Raw genomic sequence first — 15,547 nt, 5'->3', positions numbered from 1 at the left:
TGATAAGAGGCTCGCTGAAACGGCAGAGACTTAGCTCGACAGACAGCGTCATCCTAGTATCCCGTGTGCACTGCCCGTCGGCCCTTCACGATACCACTTGGTACCATATGCCAGACCCTGCGTGAGAAAAGTGGTGTTGCTTTCCACTTTGGTGACCAATTGAAGTTGATATCTCACGCATGCTGTTGAAAAAAAAAAAAAAAAAAAAAAAAAAAAAAAAAAAAAAAAAAAAAAAAACACCAGATCAAAACTTGGACAGCTTGAAGGCAATAGATGGAGGCAATGACCGTGCTCGGCGTGACTAACCCCTTGACTGACACGTTACTCGACAAATACAAAGGAGAAGCTATTTGCTAAAAACTTACAAAAGCCTGAACACACTGATTGATGCCCTCGAGGCAATGATCATACCTTACTTGGGCTTGCCCGCCAGTCAACCGCTAAAAGCTCAGCAAGGAAGCTACTGTAGTGAATGGTAGCTCGGTAGGTGGCCAGCAGCTCCAAAGGGGTAGGGTCTGTATTGTCGTAAAGAGATCCGCACCACTGTTTTTTTGTTTCGTTCTCGATCGTCAACTGGACGAGATGAGGCTTCAATTCTCTTTTGGCAGATGTCCTAGCAAGGTGGAGAATCCCATTCAATGAGGGGTTCAGGGCGGTTGCCTGTTGCCAACAGCCAATACCAAATCGTCGTGTCTCTTTTTCTTCCTCGACGACAACCTTGAAAGATGAGTAATATACAACAACACTCCTATAAAGTCAGCATCTCACCATCTCCATTTCATACACTCTCGGCCTTTTCAAAGCATCTCCTGGCTGAAGTCTGTCCAGTTGAAAACCGTAACAAACACACGACCTTTGACAGTGGGGCCGATACCTTAATCGCTTGGCACTAACGAGCTGCCCCATGGGGCCGCGGTCCACGCTGCCAGTTGGTCATCTTTGAAACTTGGCACCATCTCCTCTTCTCCCAATACACGAAGAGAAGCTACACCAAAGTAACTCCCAAACTCAAGTCTAAAAGACACAAGAATCGGTATCAAGAAGTATTGACCGCCTCGATTGAGATAATGCCGTGGTTCCTTGTCCAAACCGCCAGGGACACATCACATGCCGGATGCGCCTCCAACGCCCGATGATACAACTGGAGAAGAGGACAAGACAGTCCAACCAATCATGAACAAGATATTGGAGATTGGAGACATGGCCCCGTGCTCCCCACATTCTACAACCCCACGATCCGCCAGCGAGCCGAGGCAGACCGATCGATGCCCGGCCTCTCGTTTGGGGTCTTGTTGAAGCAACACCCGCCGTTTTGGGCTGGGGAACCGAGAACCCGAGCAAAAGGAAGATCCCGAGAGGTCGACGGCTTCGGCACCCAAGAACCATTCGGAGCCATCGAGGTGCATCAAGCCCCTGCCCGCTGTTCCGCTCCTGGAGACAATGTTCCGCAGCCATGTGTTCAATAAAAGGCTCCTCAGCTACCCAATCCGCGGTGTGCTGCTTGTGTCTTGATCTTGTGTTTCCAGTTTGACCATCACCATCACCACCATCATCATCATCTTCTTCTTCTTCATCATCCTTCTTTTCCTCCTCTGGGACTCAAGTAGACGAATCGTGTGATTCCTGTTGTTTATCATCGGTCCTCCACAAATATACCCATACACATATACACATACCCCCAAAATGGCCAACGTATTAAACGTCCCGGACAAGACCTTCACCCGCGAGGAGGTCAAGAAGCACAACACCGAGGACAGCACGTGGTTCATCATCGACTCCGTCGTCTACGATGTCTCCGAGTTCCTCGACGCCCACCCTGGTGGTGAGGCCGTCCTCCGCCAGGTCGCCGGCCAGGACGCCACCTCGGCCTTCTATAACCTCCACAGGCACGAGGTGCTGATCAAGTACAACGACCTGGCCATCGGCTCCATCAAGGGCGAGAAGCAGTCCATCATCACCCCCCGGCCCGGCGACCTCTCGCCCGTCCCCTACGCCGAGCCCCTCTGGCTCACCCCCCAGTTCAAGAGCCCTTACTTCAACGACAGCCACCGCAGCCTTCAAAAGGCCATCCGCAAGTTCACCGAGGAGGTGATCGCCCCCGAGGCTCTCGAGAAGGAGCGCACCGGCGAGCTCATCAGCCAGGACCTGATCGACAAGATGTCCAAGGCCGGCATCTTGCACATGCGCATGGGTCCCGGCAAGCATCTGCATGGCGTCAACCTGCTGGACGGCGCCGTCAAGGGCGAGGAGTTCGACTACTTCCACGACATGATCATGGCGCAGGAGCAGGTGCGCGTCGCCTGCCGCGGCTTCCAGGACGGCAACATGGCCGGTATGGCCATCGGCCTGACGTGCATCCTCAACTACGGCGACAAGAACCCGGCCCTCAAGAAGCGCATCACCGAGGAGGTCTTCGCCGGCAAGAAGAAGATCTGCCTGGCCATCACCGAGGCCTTTGCCGGCTCCGACGTTGCCGGCCTGCGCACCACCGCCACCAAGACCCCCGATGGCAAGCATTACATTGTCAACGGCACCAAGAAGTGGATCACCAACGGTGTCTTCTGCGACTACTTCGTCACCGGCGTCAAGACCGACAAGGGTTTGAGTGTCCTCCTCATCGAGCGCGGCGAGGGCGTTGAGACCAAGCCCATCAAGACTTCGTACTCGCCCGCCGCCGGTACCACCTACATCACCTTCGACAACGTCAAGGTGCCCGTCGAGAACCTGCTCGGCGAGGAGAACAAGGGCATCTACGTCATCCTCTCTAACTTCAACCACGAGCGCTGGATGATGGCCTGCGCCACCATCCGCTACATGCGCCTCGTCGTTGAGGAGTCCCTCAAGTGGTCTCACCAGCGTCTTGTCTTTGGCAAGCGTCTGATCGATCAGCCCGTCATTCGCCAAAAGTTAGCCAAGATGATTGCCCTGTGCGAATCTCACCAGTCTTGGCTCGAGACCATCACGTATGTTTTTTTTTTTTTTTTTTTTTTTTTTCCCTCCTCTCCTCTCCCCTCCTCTCCTCTCCTCTGCTTCCCTTCCCCTCCCTCTTCTCCTCTTCATCCCAGCCCAACCCAGCTAACACTCCCCTCCCTCCCAGCTACCAAATGAACCACATGCCCTACTCGGAACAAGCCAAGCACCTCGGCGGTCCCATCGCCCTGCTCAAGATGTCGTGCACGCGCGCCGCCCACGAGATCGCCGACGAGTCCGTGCAGATCTGGGGTGGTCGTGGCCTGACCCAGACCGGCATGGGTCGCGTCATTGAGAACTTTAACCGCGGCTACAAGTTCGATGCCATTCTCGGTGGTGCCGAGGAGGTCCTTGGCGATCTTGGTGTCAGGCAGGCTATGAAGTTTATGCCCAAGGCTGTTTTGTAAAAGGGTCGGTCAAGAAGAAGAAGAAAAAGGGAAATAAAACAAAGTAAAAAAAAAAAAAAGGGGGGGGGGGGGGGAAACAGGGCAGGATAGGAGATGATGGCGCCGAGGCCGTGAATGGACGGTGGGCGGTGTTGATGATGAACAGTCCAGTGCTGGCTTGTTTGTTACCCGCTACCTAGCTTGGTACCTAGGTACCCCGTTATTGCATGAATAGCGTTCAATTTCTGTTGTTTACATACCTACACTACTATTATGGTCGTTCTGTACACCACCTTTGGTTGTGTAGCTGGTTTGCTTCCGTGTGTGGCTTTTACATCTTGCGTGTCGACGTCAATGTAAACTTGATATCCAGCCAAGGTCGGCTCTAGGTGAGATATCGGGATGCCGACTAGGTCAAGGCCTCTCGAAAGCGAACAACCGATAAACCATCAAACCTTGCTGAACTTCCAACTCTGTTATGAACGTTCCTGACAAGCACCGGATTGTTACAGTCACGTCACTCGAGGCAAAGAGGAACTGGGATTTGTTTCATCATCGATGCATTACGCTCGCATCGCACACCACGGCCTTTCGGCGCTTTTTATTCGTTGACCTATTGAGTCCCCATACGATTTTGCTTTCCCCTGAGATCTCGGATAATTATGATGTCCTCATGCCCGTTCACAGAATGAAGATAGCTCCCTTCCCATTTAAGTTCCATATGTGAAGAAAAAACAGAAACCCGCAAGATGTTTGTCGTGCAATGGCCCCGCCCCTGTTGCACAAGCCCTTTTTGTCGTAGAAAGACCCATACGGTATGGTTGGTTGAAGAGGTAACCCCTGGCCGTCCAGACGCCAATTTTGGTGAAAAGACCTTTTTGCTTTCCCAATCTCCCCAGTGGTTGTCGGATCATCATGATGTTTTGTGTCGCGTAAAATGCAAAGGTGAAAGAATTAAGAAAAGTGTAAGAGACCCGCCGTGAAAAAAAGTCCCAAGCAGCGGATATCCAGATACCAGTGAACACCAGCAGAACGACCCCGTGGACTGAAAAGTTCCTCAGAAAGGCAACGCAAAAACGCAGCACCATGTCATCACCCCCAGTAAAAGCTGTCCATCACCGGTCCCGCTTGCTTATCCATCTCGGTGATGAGAAGTGAGCAAGGTCAGGGTTGGTAAGACAGCAAATGAGCGAGGCCGCCAAAGGTAGTTGGTGTTACCTGGCGATCATGGCGCGTTTAAGCGCTGGGGCACTGGGACTGAACGTGGCCAGGCTGCTGGCACTTGTAGCAGATCTTCTCGCCGGAGCCGGAGTCCTTGGGGCAGTCACCTGTTGAAGCGTGGTCAGCTTTGTGCAGAATTGATGTATACACATGGAGACTTACGGGAGAAGTGACCAGACTCGCCGCAGTTGTAGCACTTGGAGCCGTTGACGCAGTCGCGAGACATGTGGCCAATGCCACCGCAAGAGTAGCAGGTCTTCTGGGGACCACCGAAACCACCGCCGTAGCCGGAGTTCTGGTAGCCGCCGCCGTAGGAAGCACCGCCCTTGGAACAGTTGCGGGCAATGTGGCCGACCTCACCGCACTTGTAGCACTCAGCGCCGGAGGACTGGCCGCCGCCGGACTGGGAGCAGTCACGGCTGATGTGGCCGGTCTGGCCGCAACGGTAGCAGGTACGGGCGTTGTCCTTGGGGCCCTCGGGGCAGTCACGGCCTGTACGATAATGTGAGCAGCTGGACAATCAGAAGTACACGTTTTCGAAGCGAGGACTTACTCATGTGACCCTCGTTGCCGCAGTTGTAGCACTTAGCAGCGCCCTTGTTGGGGCAGTCACGGGCCTATTGGTTTCCTGTCAGCATCATGACCAAACACACAGCTTGTATACCTCTCCAATCTTTTCGCCGTCCGCCATTCTGGGTGTCTCTCTTCTCTCTCTCTCGCCGAATGTTTCGCATACCTGGTGGGTAGTCTGGCCGCCTAATGTCTCTCATGTCAGATCTCTCCCCTCACTCTCATGATGATTGTTGTTGATATGGCAGTATGTGGATAATGGTTGATTCAGGTGCCTGTGAGGGCTAAACGGTTTAGAACTTGTTCGCCTTCTGGTACAACAGCTCTCGCTCAACCGACGAACAAATCTCGAACTCGTGAAGATGTTCTGCCCTGTCCAAGCACGGCAACCCATAGCGCAACAACATCAAAGCTGCGGCGGCAAACCAGACTTGAGACCAAGGTCTAAGCCCGACGCCAGCGCGCAGCACGATAATGCCAACTTTCCTTGTGTATAACCATGTGTGTGTAGCATCATCCTAAGATGCAGGATCGAAGTGTGAAAGGGATTGCAGGCGACGCAATGCTTTGTAGAAACCGAGCGCGGGTGACAGCTGTGTGCCACGCCGGCGAAGCAAACGAAAGCTAGGACGCAGAGGTTGTAATGGCGAACTCACAAGTGAAGCAGGCACGAGTGCCCTGGGGAGCAGCGAAGGAGTCCATTTTGGTGTTGGTTTGGGGATGTGTATCGAAGATTCGAAGTTGGGTATTGAGAGTCTGTCGAGACGTTGTTGTTGATGGGTCAGTAAAGGGAGAGGTGTAGGTGGCAATTGAAGTTTCCAATGTCCGGGTGGGAATTTTGTCCTGGATTAGAGGGCTTGCTTTGACTTGCAAAAATGGGAAAAAAGTGGGGGGAAATCTTAGTGTGGGGTTTATCGCAGCACTTTATCGGGACCCGTACAGTTTAATCGGATAAACTGGGGGGCGATAGGTTGGTGCCTAGAACGGAAATGACTGAACCTGAGGGAATGGTAATGATCTTGTGTCGGGTGCTGCAAAGTGAGGAATAGCTGAGAGAGATCTTACCTGGAAAAAGTAGTAGTAGACGGAACTCGAATGCTGTTGCTGTAGAGAAAAGGTGATGTTGCGGTAGGAAAGAAGGCAGTAGGACGGGCAGGTAGGACAGATAAATAGCAATTGTCGGCTAAGTGGCTCAGAAGGCAGGCAAAACTCAACGAAAGTGAAGGGCACAGCGACGAGCTAGCAAAGCGGGTGGTCTGGGCTGTCAGGCTTTTGGTTCCTGTTTCCCCTCCTGGCTGTTGAAATTTTCTGGAAGGACATTTTGTGTGGGGAGGGGATCCCTGTCCTGCAGTCTGACCCTGTCGAGCCTGCCTACCTTTGGCCGTCTTGTACGCAGTACCTCAGCCATTTCACCGGTTTTGGTAGCTTCGGCGTTGGGACGTGATCCGACTCGTAACTTTCATTCCCTTTGCCATTCTGAACCGGCAACCACCACTGCCATATGCCAATTTTTGCTGCGTGGTTCTTCTGCCTCTTTAACAGAGCACGATGGATGGCGACGATGAAGTGAGCGAGAGTTGCGCCGAACATGTATAATTCTACTAGCACACGTCGATTTGTCTTCTGGCAGGTGTGTTGCCGGCATCTGTCCAAGTACGTGACCTTAACTTTACGAGGTCCAGTCTACCTACCAGAATGGCATTGTTGTACCGAGAGGGCCATGCGATTCCATTCTGATGGGAGTGAAGGGAGGACCTGTTGCGAGTTCCATCACGGCGCTATCTATCCCTTTTCAGTTGCAGACTCCGACTCACACCACATGCCGACAGCATCCTTCCTCCTAGTTAACAAGGGGTAAACACCAAATGCGGGTGCTCGTACCACAAAGGTCAGGGGGAAGGTAACCTAATGTACGTACACTCTTCCTCGACCAGATAACCACAAATGTTGTGCTCGTCCTGTTATTAGGACATATGGTTGTCCCCCTCTTTTCCCGTTCCGTGCCTCCACTGCTTCAAGGTTACAATCGACAAAATCATACATTGGCATCATGGCGGGAAAACTGCGGTGGTTTGGGAGATATGAAGATGGGGAAGCGAGCATGGAGCCCATAACGGTATGCTGTAAATGCCCCTGCGTGGTGCGTTCCAGCTCTCAATCCGGCATTCCTTTTCATCAATATCGTCGATATGTGTGTTTCTCAAAAGATGGAGACCGGTGCTTGCTCGAGGCTGGGAACGAGGTTCAGAACGAAGTCAATGATTTCTTTCAGTAACAACGCAAGGAGCGCCCAATACGGCCGTGATACGTGTTTCTGGCTACCTGCAGCCAATACAACGGAGATCAGGGATGTCGGCGAGAGAATGCGATCTGAAAGAGCAGGTGTAGAAGAGGGGGGCTTCACTTGAAATAATCTGTTGTGATCCGAGGGGTCCTTAGCTTGGCCGATCTACGCCACGTGCGACGGTCGTCCTGTTTTGCAGATAGATCCAAATACCATGCCCTATGGGCCGCATGGCCAGCTTGGATAGCAAAGAAGAAGAGATGAAATTCCAAATCCCGATCCAACTAGCTGTGATCTCACCCAGACGGGAGGAAATCACGGCGGAAAGCGTGAAGCCTTAACACCGTATAGCATCAGTTCGAAGAAGAGCAAAAGTACGTAGGAATGTCTAGATACTCGAAGCGGACCAGGTCAAACCCTGGGTGATCTTTCTCACTGGAAGTCAGATACCGGGCGTGAGGATTCTTCAGCTTCGTGAAGCCAACTTGCTGGCTTGAAGCGCAGTAATAGATTGGATATAATCAGTCTACCTAGGTACTCCATTAAGTCAAGGGATCCAGGAGAAAGCTTGGGTGGCATCCAAACATCCAGACATGAAGATGATGCGAGCTACCATCCCCGCGTGGAGCAGAAACTCGGCGAAGTTGCTCCGTGTTCGTTCATTTGCCGCCATGGAACCACGAACAGACAGCATGTTAGACAACTGAGTGTCCAGAGATTTTGAGAGAAGTCGTGGTTTGCGTTCAGTTTCCTTCATTGTTAGTCAAAGTTGACAGCATCCAGACAGAAGCTAACCCAGAGTCTTTGTTGCCCGGTTTGGCCTTTTCTTGAAGATATTCTGAACTTGATGTCCGAAGCTCAAGACGGGTTGCGCTCCACAGCTGTCAGGGGCATACCCCACTACTCCGGGATTTAGGGTGGGTCTAGCATGAACCCACTGCACTGCAAGACACAGTTAGCCTGCACGTGACATGGCGCTTAGCTCGTTGCTGCCTGCCCAGTGTTTACCTTTTTGGTCTAGACCAAGAAGTACATCTTGCACAAGACTCGTGAGTCGTGACGTCGACTGTATTGAAATTATGCAACACCGTCGGGCCGTTGATTGTTGCTGATTTCTTTCAATGGAATTTCTGCTCTTCTTGAGTTAACTCGCACCGGTCAAACATCATACGCTATTGGCCAAAATGACAATCTGGGACCAGAAAGGTCGTGCCGCAATTCTTGCCGCGGTTGAAGCCGCCTGTGATACGGTTGGAAAGGATCTCGACGCAGGTAGGATCTTTCAATCCATGTGCAATGGCTGAGATTCCATTAGTTAATAATCGTCTTCACCCGCTCATTGACTAACTCTCTGCCAGAATTTCGTGAAAAGGATGCGTTATCTGCGGTCGAGAGGGAAGCGCTGATGGCCAAAGTGGATCAACTAGAAAAGATGAACCAGGCGTTGATGAGAAATCTCGAGGAACTCATCAAGAAAGTCAACCCGGTATCGTCTTTGGCTGTCTCAAAGGGAACTACTAGCAGCGATCAAGAAACCCCAGCATCATCAGACACTCTCTTGGAGGTGCCACAACAATCGACAGGTGCAACGTCACGTTCAATCCTTGCAGAAATCTCGCCTAACACGGTTACCGGGACAACACGCGCTACTGTCGAGGATGCTGGTGCGGAAACACACAAGGACAAAGAATTGGCGGCCTTGAAGAAACACTGCAAATTGCTGCAAGCGAAATATGATGCGAAAAAGGACATCGCACGGCGGATCGTTGATCAGCGTAATCAATGGTTAAAGTATGCCGAACATTTAGAACGAAAGCTTGAGGAGCTTACCGGAACAAAACACCAAGAGGAGGGTAACCCACATCGTTTAGCGCTATCCGCTACAGTGCCAGATCAATTGCCCACTCTTCCAAGGGAAAATGATACAGCACACGAAGTGGCCATTAAGGAAGAGCCATCTTCAGATGGGCCTGTGGTCATCTCCGAGAAGCGTGTCCGGAAGAGGAGGAATAGCGACACCAGTGGTGAAGCAAGGCCTAATCCTCGCAGAACTAAGAGAGAGAGCTCGGATCCTGTCATCACAAGCGTGGTGCCTGCCTTCATACCACAAGAGAGTATCGACCTCAATGAGACAACATATGTCATGCCTACACCCAAGAAGCGTAGGCACCGGGACCCACCTCGACCACCAGCCAACGATGCCGCAGAAGAACCGACAACTGGCCAGCCAGCTTTTGCACCAAGCAAAGGAAGAGCCAATGCCACTTCCGGCACCCCCAAACCAGTGGCACGGTCAAAGTCCAGACTCGGCCATGCCATAGCTGAGGTCGCAGAAGACAGCTCCGGGCCTCCTGACCTCGAAAAGGAACAAGGCAAAGATGGACCGTCTGACTCGGCCACGCCAAAGCCTGGAAGATTACAAAGCCTTCTGAATACCAACACACCGCTACAGCGGGAGCAGCCTCTACAAACGCCGGTTAAGGTTCCGGCGGTCGGAGTAGGTAGCCACAGCGCTCCAAACTTGCGGCGTGCTCGAGAGATGGCCAAGTCGACTCCGCTCCGAGAACGGGCGGTTTCTGAATTGAGACTGGAAGACTTTAAGGTCAATCCAAAAGCAAACAACGGCTACACTTATGCTTTTGACGAAGTAGTACGTGGGAGGGCAGAACGTGCTAAGCTTGAGGGTTGCACCGATCCCAACTGCTGTGGCAGGACTGCCCGTATCTTGGCAGAGAGCGAGCTCAATTCAGGTGGCTCAGCTCATCTTCTGAAATCAGAAAACATTGCGTTGATGGAAGACTACCTGGGGCCAGAGTGCTACCGGCTGGGTACTATGACGATGGATGAGAAGAGGGAGGTCTGGTTGAAGGCCAAGACGATAGCTGTGGCCAACAGTTTCGGGAAGCACAGGCACCAGTTCGAACGAAGGCGTTCACCTCCGGGTTATTGGGACCCAGACTTTCCCGGCACACAAGAAGATCAGGAACGGAGAGAAGAGGCAAACAGGCGGGAGAGAGAGACGATAGAGAAGAGATGGCGCGAGGCCATGCGAGGCAACGGGAAGTGGCTCTTTAGGGATGAGTAAAGGGTAACCTGACGCAGCCATTAAGACGTGGATGTTCATGAACAAGTATAAATCAGTACATGTCATTGATAAGAAATATTATAAGAAGTATGAAGTGCAAAGCCCCAACCATCAGGAGACATGAACTGACGCCGAGACTTGATTACTTGTCATCTGTACATGTATGCCTTCTTGAGAAGCCAGAAACGGCATGTATCAGCGGACTGAAGAGACATTATTCAGTCAATCACCTTTAGTTCACCGCTAAATATTTCAACACAACTTTTGCAAAGTATTCGTTCTGTTTGATTTTTCAATGCCTCCGAATACTGCGAGTCAACATCAAGAGCGCCAAACACTCGATCGCTGCTTGGATCACATATGGGATATGCCCGGTCCGAGCGTTTTTGGCTCCACTAGTATCGTGCTGTTTCGCCTGCCCACAGAACTTCCAACTGTCCGCGGGGTTCACGACTTCTTCTGTTGGTGGGATGTGCTCCGCTACAGGACAGGAACGAGTTACCAAGTAAAGATGGAAAACAGGACAAGTTTGAGCAACAAGAAAGCGTTACTAAGTTACTTCAACCAGAGGGAAATCAGCCAAGCGCACATCTTCGACTCCTTCCTACATTGACCAGAGAGACTCATCCTGACACCGTCCAGGGAGAGGTTGCCGTTTGCTTGCCGCCACTCACTACAGGCATCATCACCGCCGCCGCCGCCGCCGCCGCCGCCGCCGCCTTCCCTCTACCGGCCAACTCCACGTCCAAGAGCCTGGCTGCCACTCACAGCGGGCCAGGTCCCAGGGAGACTGAGGCCCGGCCCACGTTCTGTCACACTGTTTCTGACTTTGTGTTCAACCTTGGTTGTCTCTCAACTTCCATTTTGTGAATCTTGTGTAGGCCGAATCATCGCCGCCGTTGATTATTCTATCTTGTTTTATTTTGTGCTGGTCAAACTGGAAGTCTTCCGTCCCCATCCAGGACGTGTGACGCACCGTCCTTCACCCAAATTCTTCAGGAACCGCAGAACAGACACCCCTCCCAGGTCCCTGCTTGCTGCGTCCCGTTGCGGGGCTAGCTACCTAGGTACTTAATTAGAGGTATCTACCGGGCGGGCTACTTTGTACCTTGCCCCTGCCGACCTGAACGCCCGCCTGCCAATTATTCACCTACCTTCTCGCTGGATGTCCCCATCGACTCCTGCCACTACAACACACCACAACCAGAACCCATCCACACCCACACCCACACCACCTCACACCTGAGAGGCTGGGCTACTGCTACCTTGGCCTTGCCTTGCCTAACCTTCCCCTCCAAAAAAACATATCTTGTACCGGCCGGGACCTCGTCAACGCCGCGCCGTCACCAACCAGATCCTCGACACCTCCCGTCGGTTTGCAGCGTGTGCAAGCAGGACTGGACATAGCAGGCGGCACCTTTGACGACGCCTCGTTTTGCCAGCAAAGAAGTGGACGCCCGCAGAGGACCAAAATCCTCAAGGCGTCTCCTCGAGTCCCACACCCAACCCCCCGGGACCCCGATATTCGCAGCCCCGAGTCACAGTCGGTTCCAGCCCAGCTTTCGGCGTCATCCGAATCCGGCCACCACGACCGGCGGCAACCCAAGCTCTCTCCTCCCCCCGCAACCCCGCGTCCGAAGCTGATTCGGCCTCTCGCAACCCGCCTCATTGGGCGCCAGCACATTCCGACTCGCTGCGGTGGCCTCACGCCGGTGAGCAGCTACCGCGCCGCCACATCTCCCAAGCCGGCATGATGAACAGCACCGGGCATCTGCCGGCTGGGCAGCCAATGCAGGGTAATGCCGATATGGGAATCCCCAGGATGAATGGAGGCCCCGGTGGCCAGGGCCATCTCGGTCAGGGCCACGGTCCCCGTCGCGGACGGCCTCACCACAACCACTACAATCCTGGTGCTCACCACCACCACCACCACCATGGGCAGTATCACCAGCCTCATGTCGCGCACCAACCCATGTATGCCGCCAACTACATGCCACAGCCTTACGGTGTTCCCCCTGGCTACTATGCCCCCCCTGCCTACCAGAACGCCGCCACCATGAACCCCTACGGTATGCCGCAATACGCACCGCCAGCCGCCACCTACGCTCGATCGCCCCCGGCCATGCAGCACTACATGCCCATGGTAGCTCAGAATCCCTACGCTCGACCGGCTCCTCCCCAGTCTCCCATCGTCTCGACCCCGTACCAGGCTCCCCCCATGCCTCCGCCAGCGCTCGTACCGGTTCCTGCTCCCCACACTCCCTCGTCGACACACTCTCACGTCGTCCCGACCCCTATGACTCCGCCGGCTCAGCAGATGCCACCGATCGTCCCTCCCCAGGCACAGATTCAGTCGCAGCCTCAAGTTCAGGTTCAGCCTGAGCCCGAGCCCGAGATTCAGCAAAAGGTGGTGGTGGAGGAGCCGGTGGCTGAGGAGGCCATACAGCCCGCGCAGGCTGAGGCCGTATACTCGCACTTCGCTTCGCCGCAAAAGTCTGACAAACCGCCGTTCTCTCTCCCTTGGTTTTCGCATCCTGATACCCCGTTCCCGGCTCGCACAAAGCTTAGGAGACGCCGGCAAGCTCCTTCTGCTGCCTCGGAAAGTGTCAGCCTTCCTACTGCTCCTGGCCAACAACATGAAGCTGCTCCAGTAGAAAGTGCTCCCACGGAAAATGTCCAGGAAGATGCGGCTGTCTCTACGCCCAAGGGCACGCCTAAGCTTGAGATTCTTCCTCCCCGGTCTGAAACTCCTTCGACTCAAGAGCTTCCTTCTGTGGACACCCCGTCGACTTCGCCGACTGGCTCCATCCCATCCCAGCAGCTCCAGGTTTCCGAGTCAATCACGGCCTCTCCGGCTCAGCCCGCGAAGCAAGCTACTCGTGTCCCCGTTCCCGCTGTCCCTGCCGTCCCTGTGGTGCCTGTTTTGCCGAAGCCTGCTCCCAAGGACAAGCCCGCTACTAGCGAGGAGAAGCCGTCTACTGAGACCAAGCCTGCTGGTTCTACCCCTGCTGCTGAGGAAACTTCCGAAACTACTGCCAAGGATTCAACTGCTTCGGCGCCCGAGTCTTCGGCTCCGGCTGCGCAAGCTGCTCCCGCGCCCGCACCTGTTAAGCCTAAGTCTTGGGCCAACTTGTTCACCAAGCCTGCCGCTCCTGTCAACGCCGCTGCCGTTGCTGCCGCTGCTGCGTCTGCTTCCCAGACCACTGTCAACGGCAACACCGTCGCGGATGCTTCAGGAGCCGCTACTGGGGTTGCCACTGGCTTTGCTCAGTCTAAGGCGACCTCCATGGCCGAGGCCATTCAGTCCTACCGGGTCGGGACCGCTGAGAAGATTGTTTTCTTGGAGCCCCGCGGCCTTGTTAACACTGGTAACATGTGCTATATGAACTCTGTAAGTGGCTCCAACCCTGTGGGCTTGAAACGTGCAATACTAATACTTTCACCAGATTCTTCAAGTTTTGGTTAACTGCATTCCTTTCTATGACTTCTTGGATCAAGTCAGCAAGAAGGCTGTCCACAGCTTCAACAGCGAGACTCCTCTCCTCGATGCCATGATCATGTTCATGCGCGAGTTCAAGGTAATCGATTCTGCTGTATCTATTGACCAGCTCAAGAGGCGCCTCAAGAGCGAGGAACTCGAGCAGTACGGTGAAGCCTTCACTCCCGAGTTTGTCTATGACGCTATCAGAAAGCTCCCTCGTTTCGCAAGCATGCGCCGTGGTCATCAACAAGATGCCGAGGAGTTCCTCGGTTTCCTCCTTGAAGGTCTCCACGATGAGTGCACTCATGTCATGAGTACTCTCCCGGTTTCGACTACTTCAACTGCGCCCAACTCGTCCTTGCCCTCGCCTACGGCGTCCAACACTGGTGATGACTGGCTTGAGGTTGGACCCCGTCAAAAGGCTGCAATTACTCGTACTTCTGGTTATTCCTCTTCGATCTCTCCCATTACTAGGATCTTCGGTGGTCAACTCCGCTCTGAACTCCGCATTCCTGGCCTCAAAAGCTCCGTTACCCTAGAGCCCTATCAGCCCCTTCAGCTCGATATTGGTGCTCCCGAGGTTCGTAACATTGTTGATGCTTTGAGGGGTCTTACTCGCCCAGAGACGATTCACGGAGATTTCAATTCGCCCCATGGCAAGGACGCAAAGGCTACCAAGCAGGTGTTTATCGAGTCTCTGCCTCCCGTCCTCATTTTGCACCTAAAACGCTTCCAGTTCGATGCTGAAGGCCATGGTACCATCAAGATTTGGAAGAAGGTCGGATATCCCTTGGAGCTCGAAATCCCCCGCGAGGTTGTCTCTCGGCAGAAGCGCAACACTACTCATGCTGAGAATGCCGATCTTCTCAAGTATCGTCTCATCACGGTTGTCTATCATCACGGAAAGAATGCCAGCGGCGGACATTATACAGTTGATGTTCGTCGCCAGGACGGCCGTGAATGGGTTCGCATTGATGATACTGTCATTCGCCGTGTGCGCCCTGAGGACGTCGCTGAGGCTGGCGCAGAGGAGAAGCCCTCCAAGGGCGCCGTTGGTGACCGCAGGGAGAACGGCAGCTCGGCAGCAGCTAGCAACCGGTTCGGCGCCATGAACGATGATGATACTGGTGATGACGAGGGCTGGAAGCAGGCTACTGCGAGCGGCAAGAAGTGGAGCAGCGTCGTCAACGGGGCCGGTCTTGCTGCTCCTAGCGGCAGTGGCAGCTTGAAGGCTGCCGCCAAGCAACATAATGATAGCTTCAAGGACAACAAGGTCGCTTACCTGTTGTTCTACCAGCGTATCTGAGGGGTTTTACGGAATAGAGTTTGTGGAGGGGTTGCGTAGCCATACTTAAATCGGCTCAGCGATCTCTCCAACCATGTGGCGCTTTGGGAGATACCAACATCTCGGCGTACAAAAGCAAATGGGAACGGACGCGTTATGAAGATGACGATGTTCAAGAAACGTTACAACTACAGCGAAAACCAAGAGAGAAGAGCGACGGTGGCACGACAGGCCACATTTGAGTCGGCGTATGGGCGCCGATGCT

The 15,547-nt window shown here is 53.6% G+C and overlaps 3 protein-coding genes across 3 annotated transcripts; all 3 read left to right on the top strand.

The window, feature by feature from the left end:
* Positions 1 to 1,683: 1,683 nt before the first annotated feature.
* Positions 1,684 to 3,377, top strand: B0T23DRAFT_392757 (acyl-CoA dehydrogenase/oxidase; the record flags this gene model as incomplete). The annotated part of the gene is made up of 2 exons (XM_062838026.1): positions 1,684 to 2,963; positions 3,098 to 3,377. The coding sequence occupies 2 exons, from the start codon at positions 1,684 to 1,686 to the stop codon at positions 3,375 to 3,377; spliced, it is 1,560 nt and encodes a 519-aa protein (XP_062697880.1).
* Positions 3,378 to 8,466: 5,089 nt separating this feature from the next.
* On the top strand, positions 8,467 to 10,612 carry B0T23DRAFT_351289 (DNA repair protein endonuclease SAE2/CtIP C-terminus-domain-containing protein). The gene is made up of 2 exons (XM_062836074.1): positions 8,467 to 8,703; positions 8,790 to 10,612. Exons 1-2 carry the CDS (start codon positions 8,616 to 8,618, stop codon positions 10,514 to 10,516), a joined length of 1,815 nt encoding a protein of 604 aa, XP_062697879.1. The 5' UTR covers positions 8,467 to 8,615; the 3' UTR covers positions 10,517 to 10,612.
* A 415-nt stretch (positions 10,613 to 11,027) lies between these two features.
* Positions 11,028 to 15,303, top strand: B0T23DRAFT_401703 (uncharacterized protein; the record flags this gene model as incomplete). The annotated part of the gene is made up of 3 exons (XM_062838601.1): positions 11,028 to 11,070; positions 12,076 to 13,907; positions 13,963 to 15,303. The coding sequence occupies 3 exons, from the start codon at positions 11,028 to 11,030 to the stop codon at positions 15,301 to 15,303; spliced, it is 3,216 nt and encodes a 1,071-aa protein (XP_062697878.1).
* Positions 15,304 to 15,547: the final 244 nt, after the last annotated feature.

This window comes from Neurospora hispaniola (genome assembly GCF_033458365.1).
Source record: "Neurospora hispaniola strain FGSC 10403 chromosome Unknown B0T23scaffold_1, whole genome shotgun sequence".
NCBI lineage: Eukaryota > Fungi > Ascomycota > Sordariomycetes > Sordariales > Sordariaceae > Neurospora > Neurospora hispaniola.
Note: the sequence above shows the minus strand (reverse complement) of the source record. Positions and strands in the feature narration are given on the sequence as shown.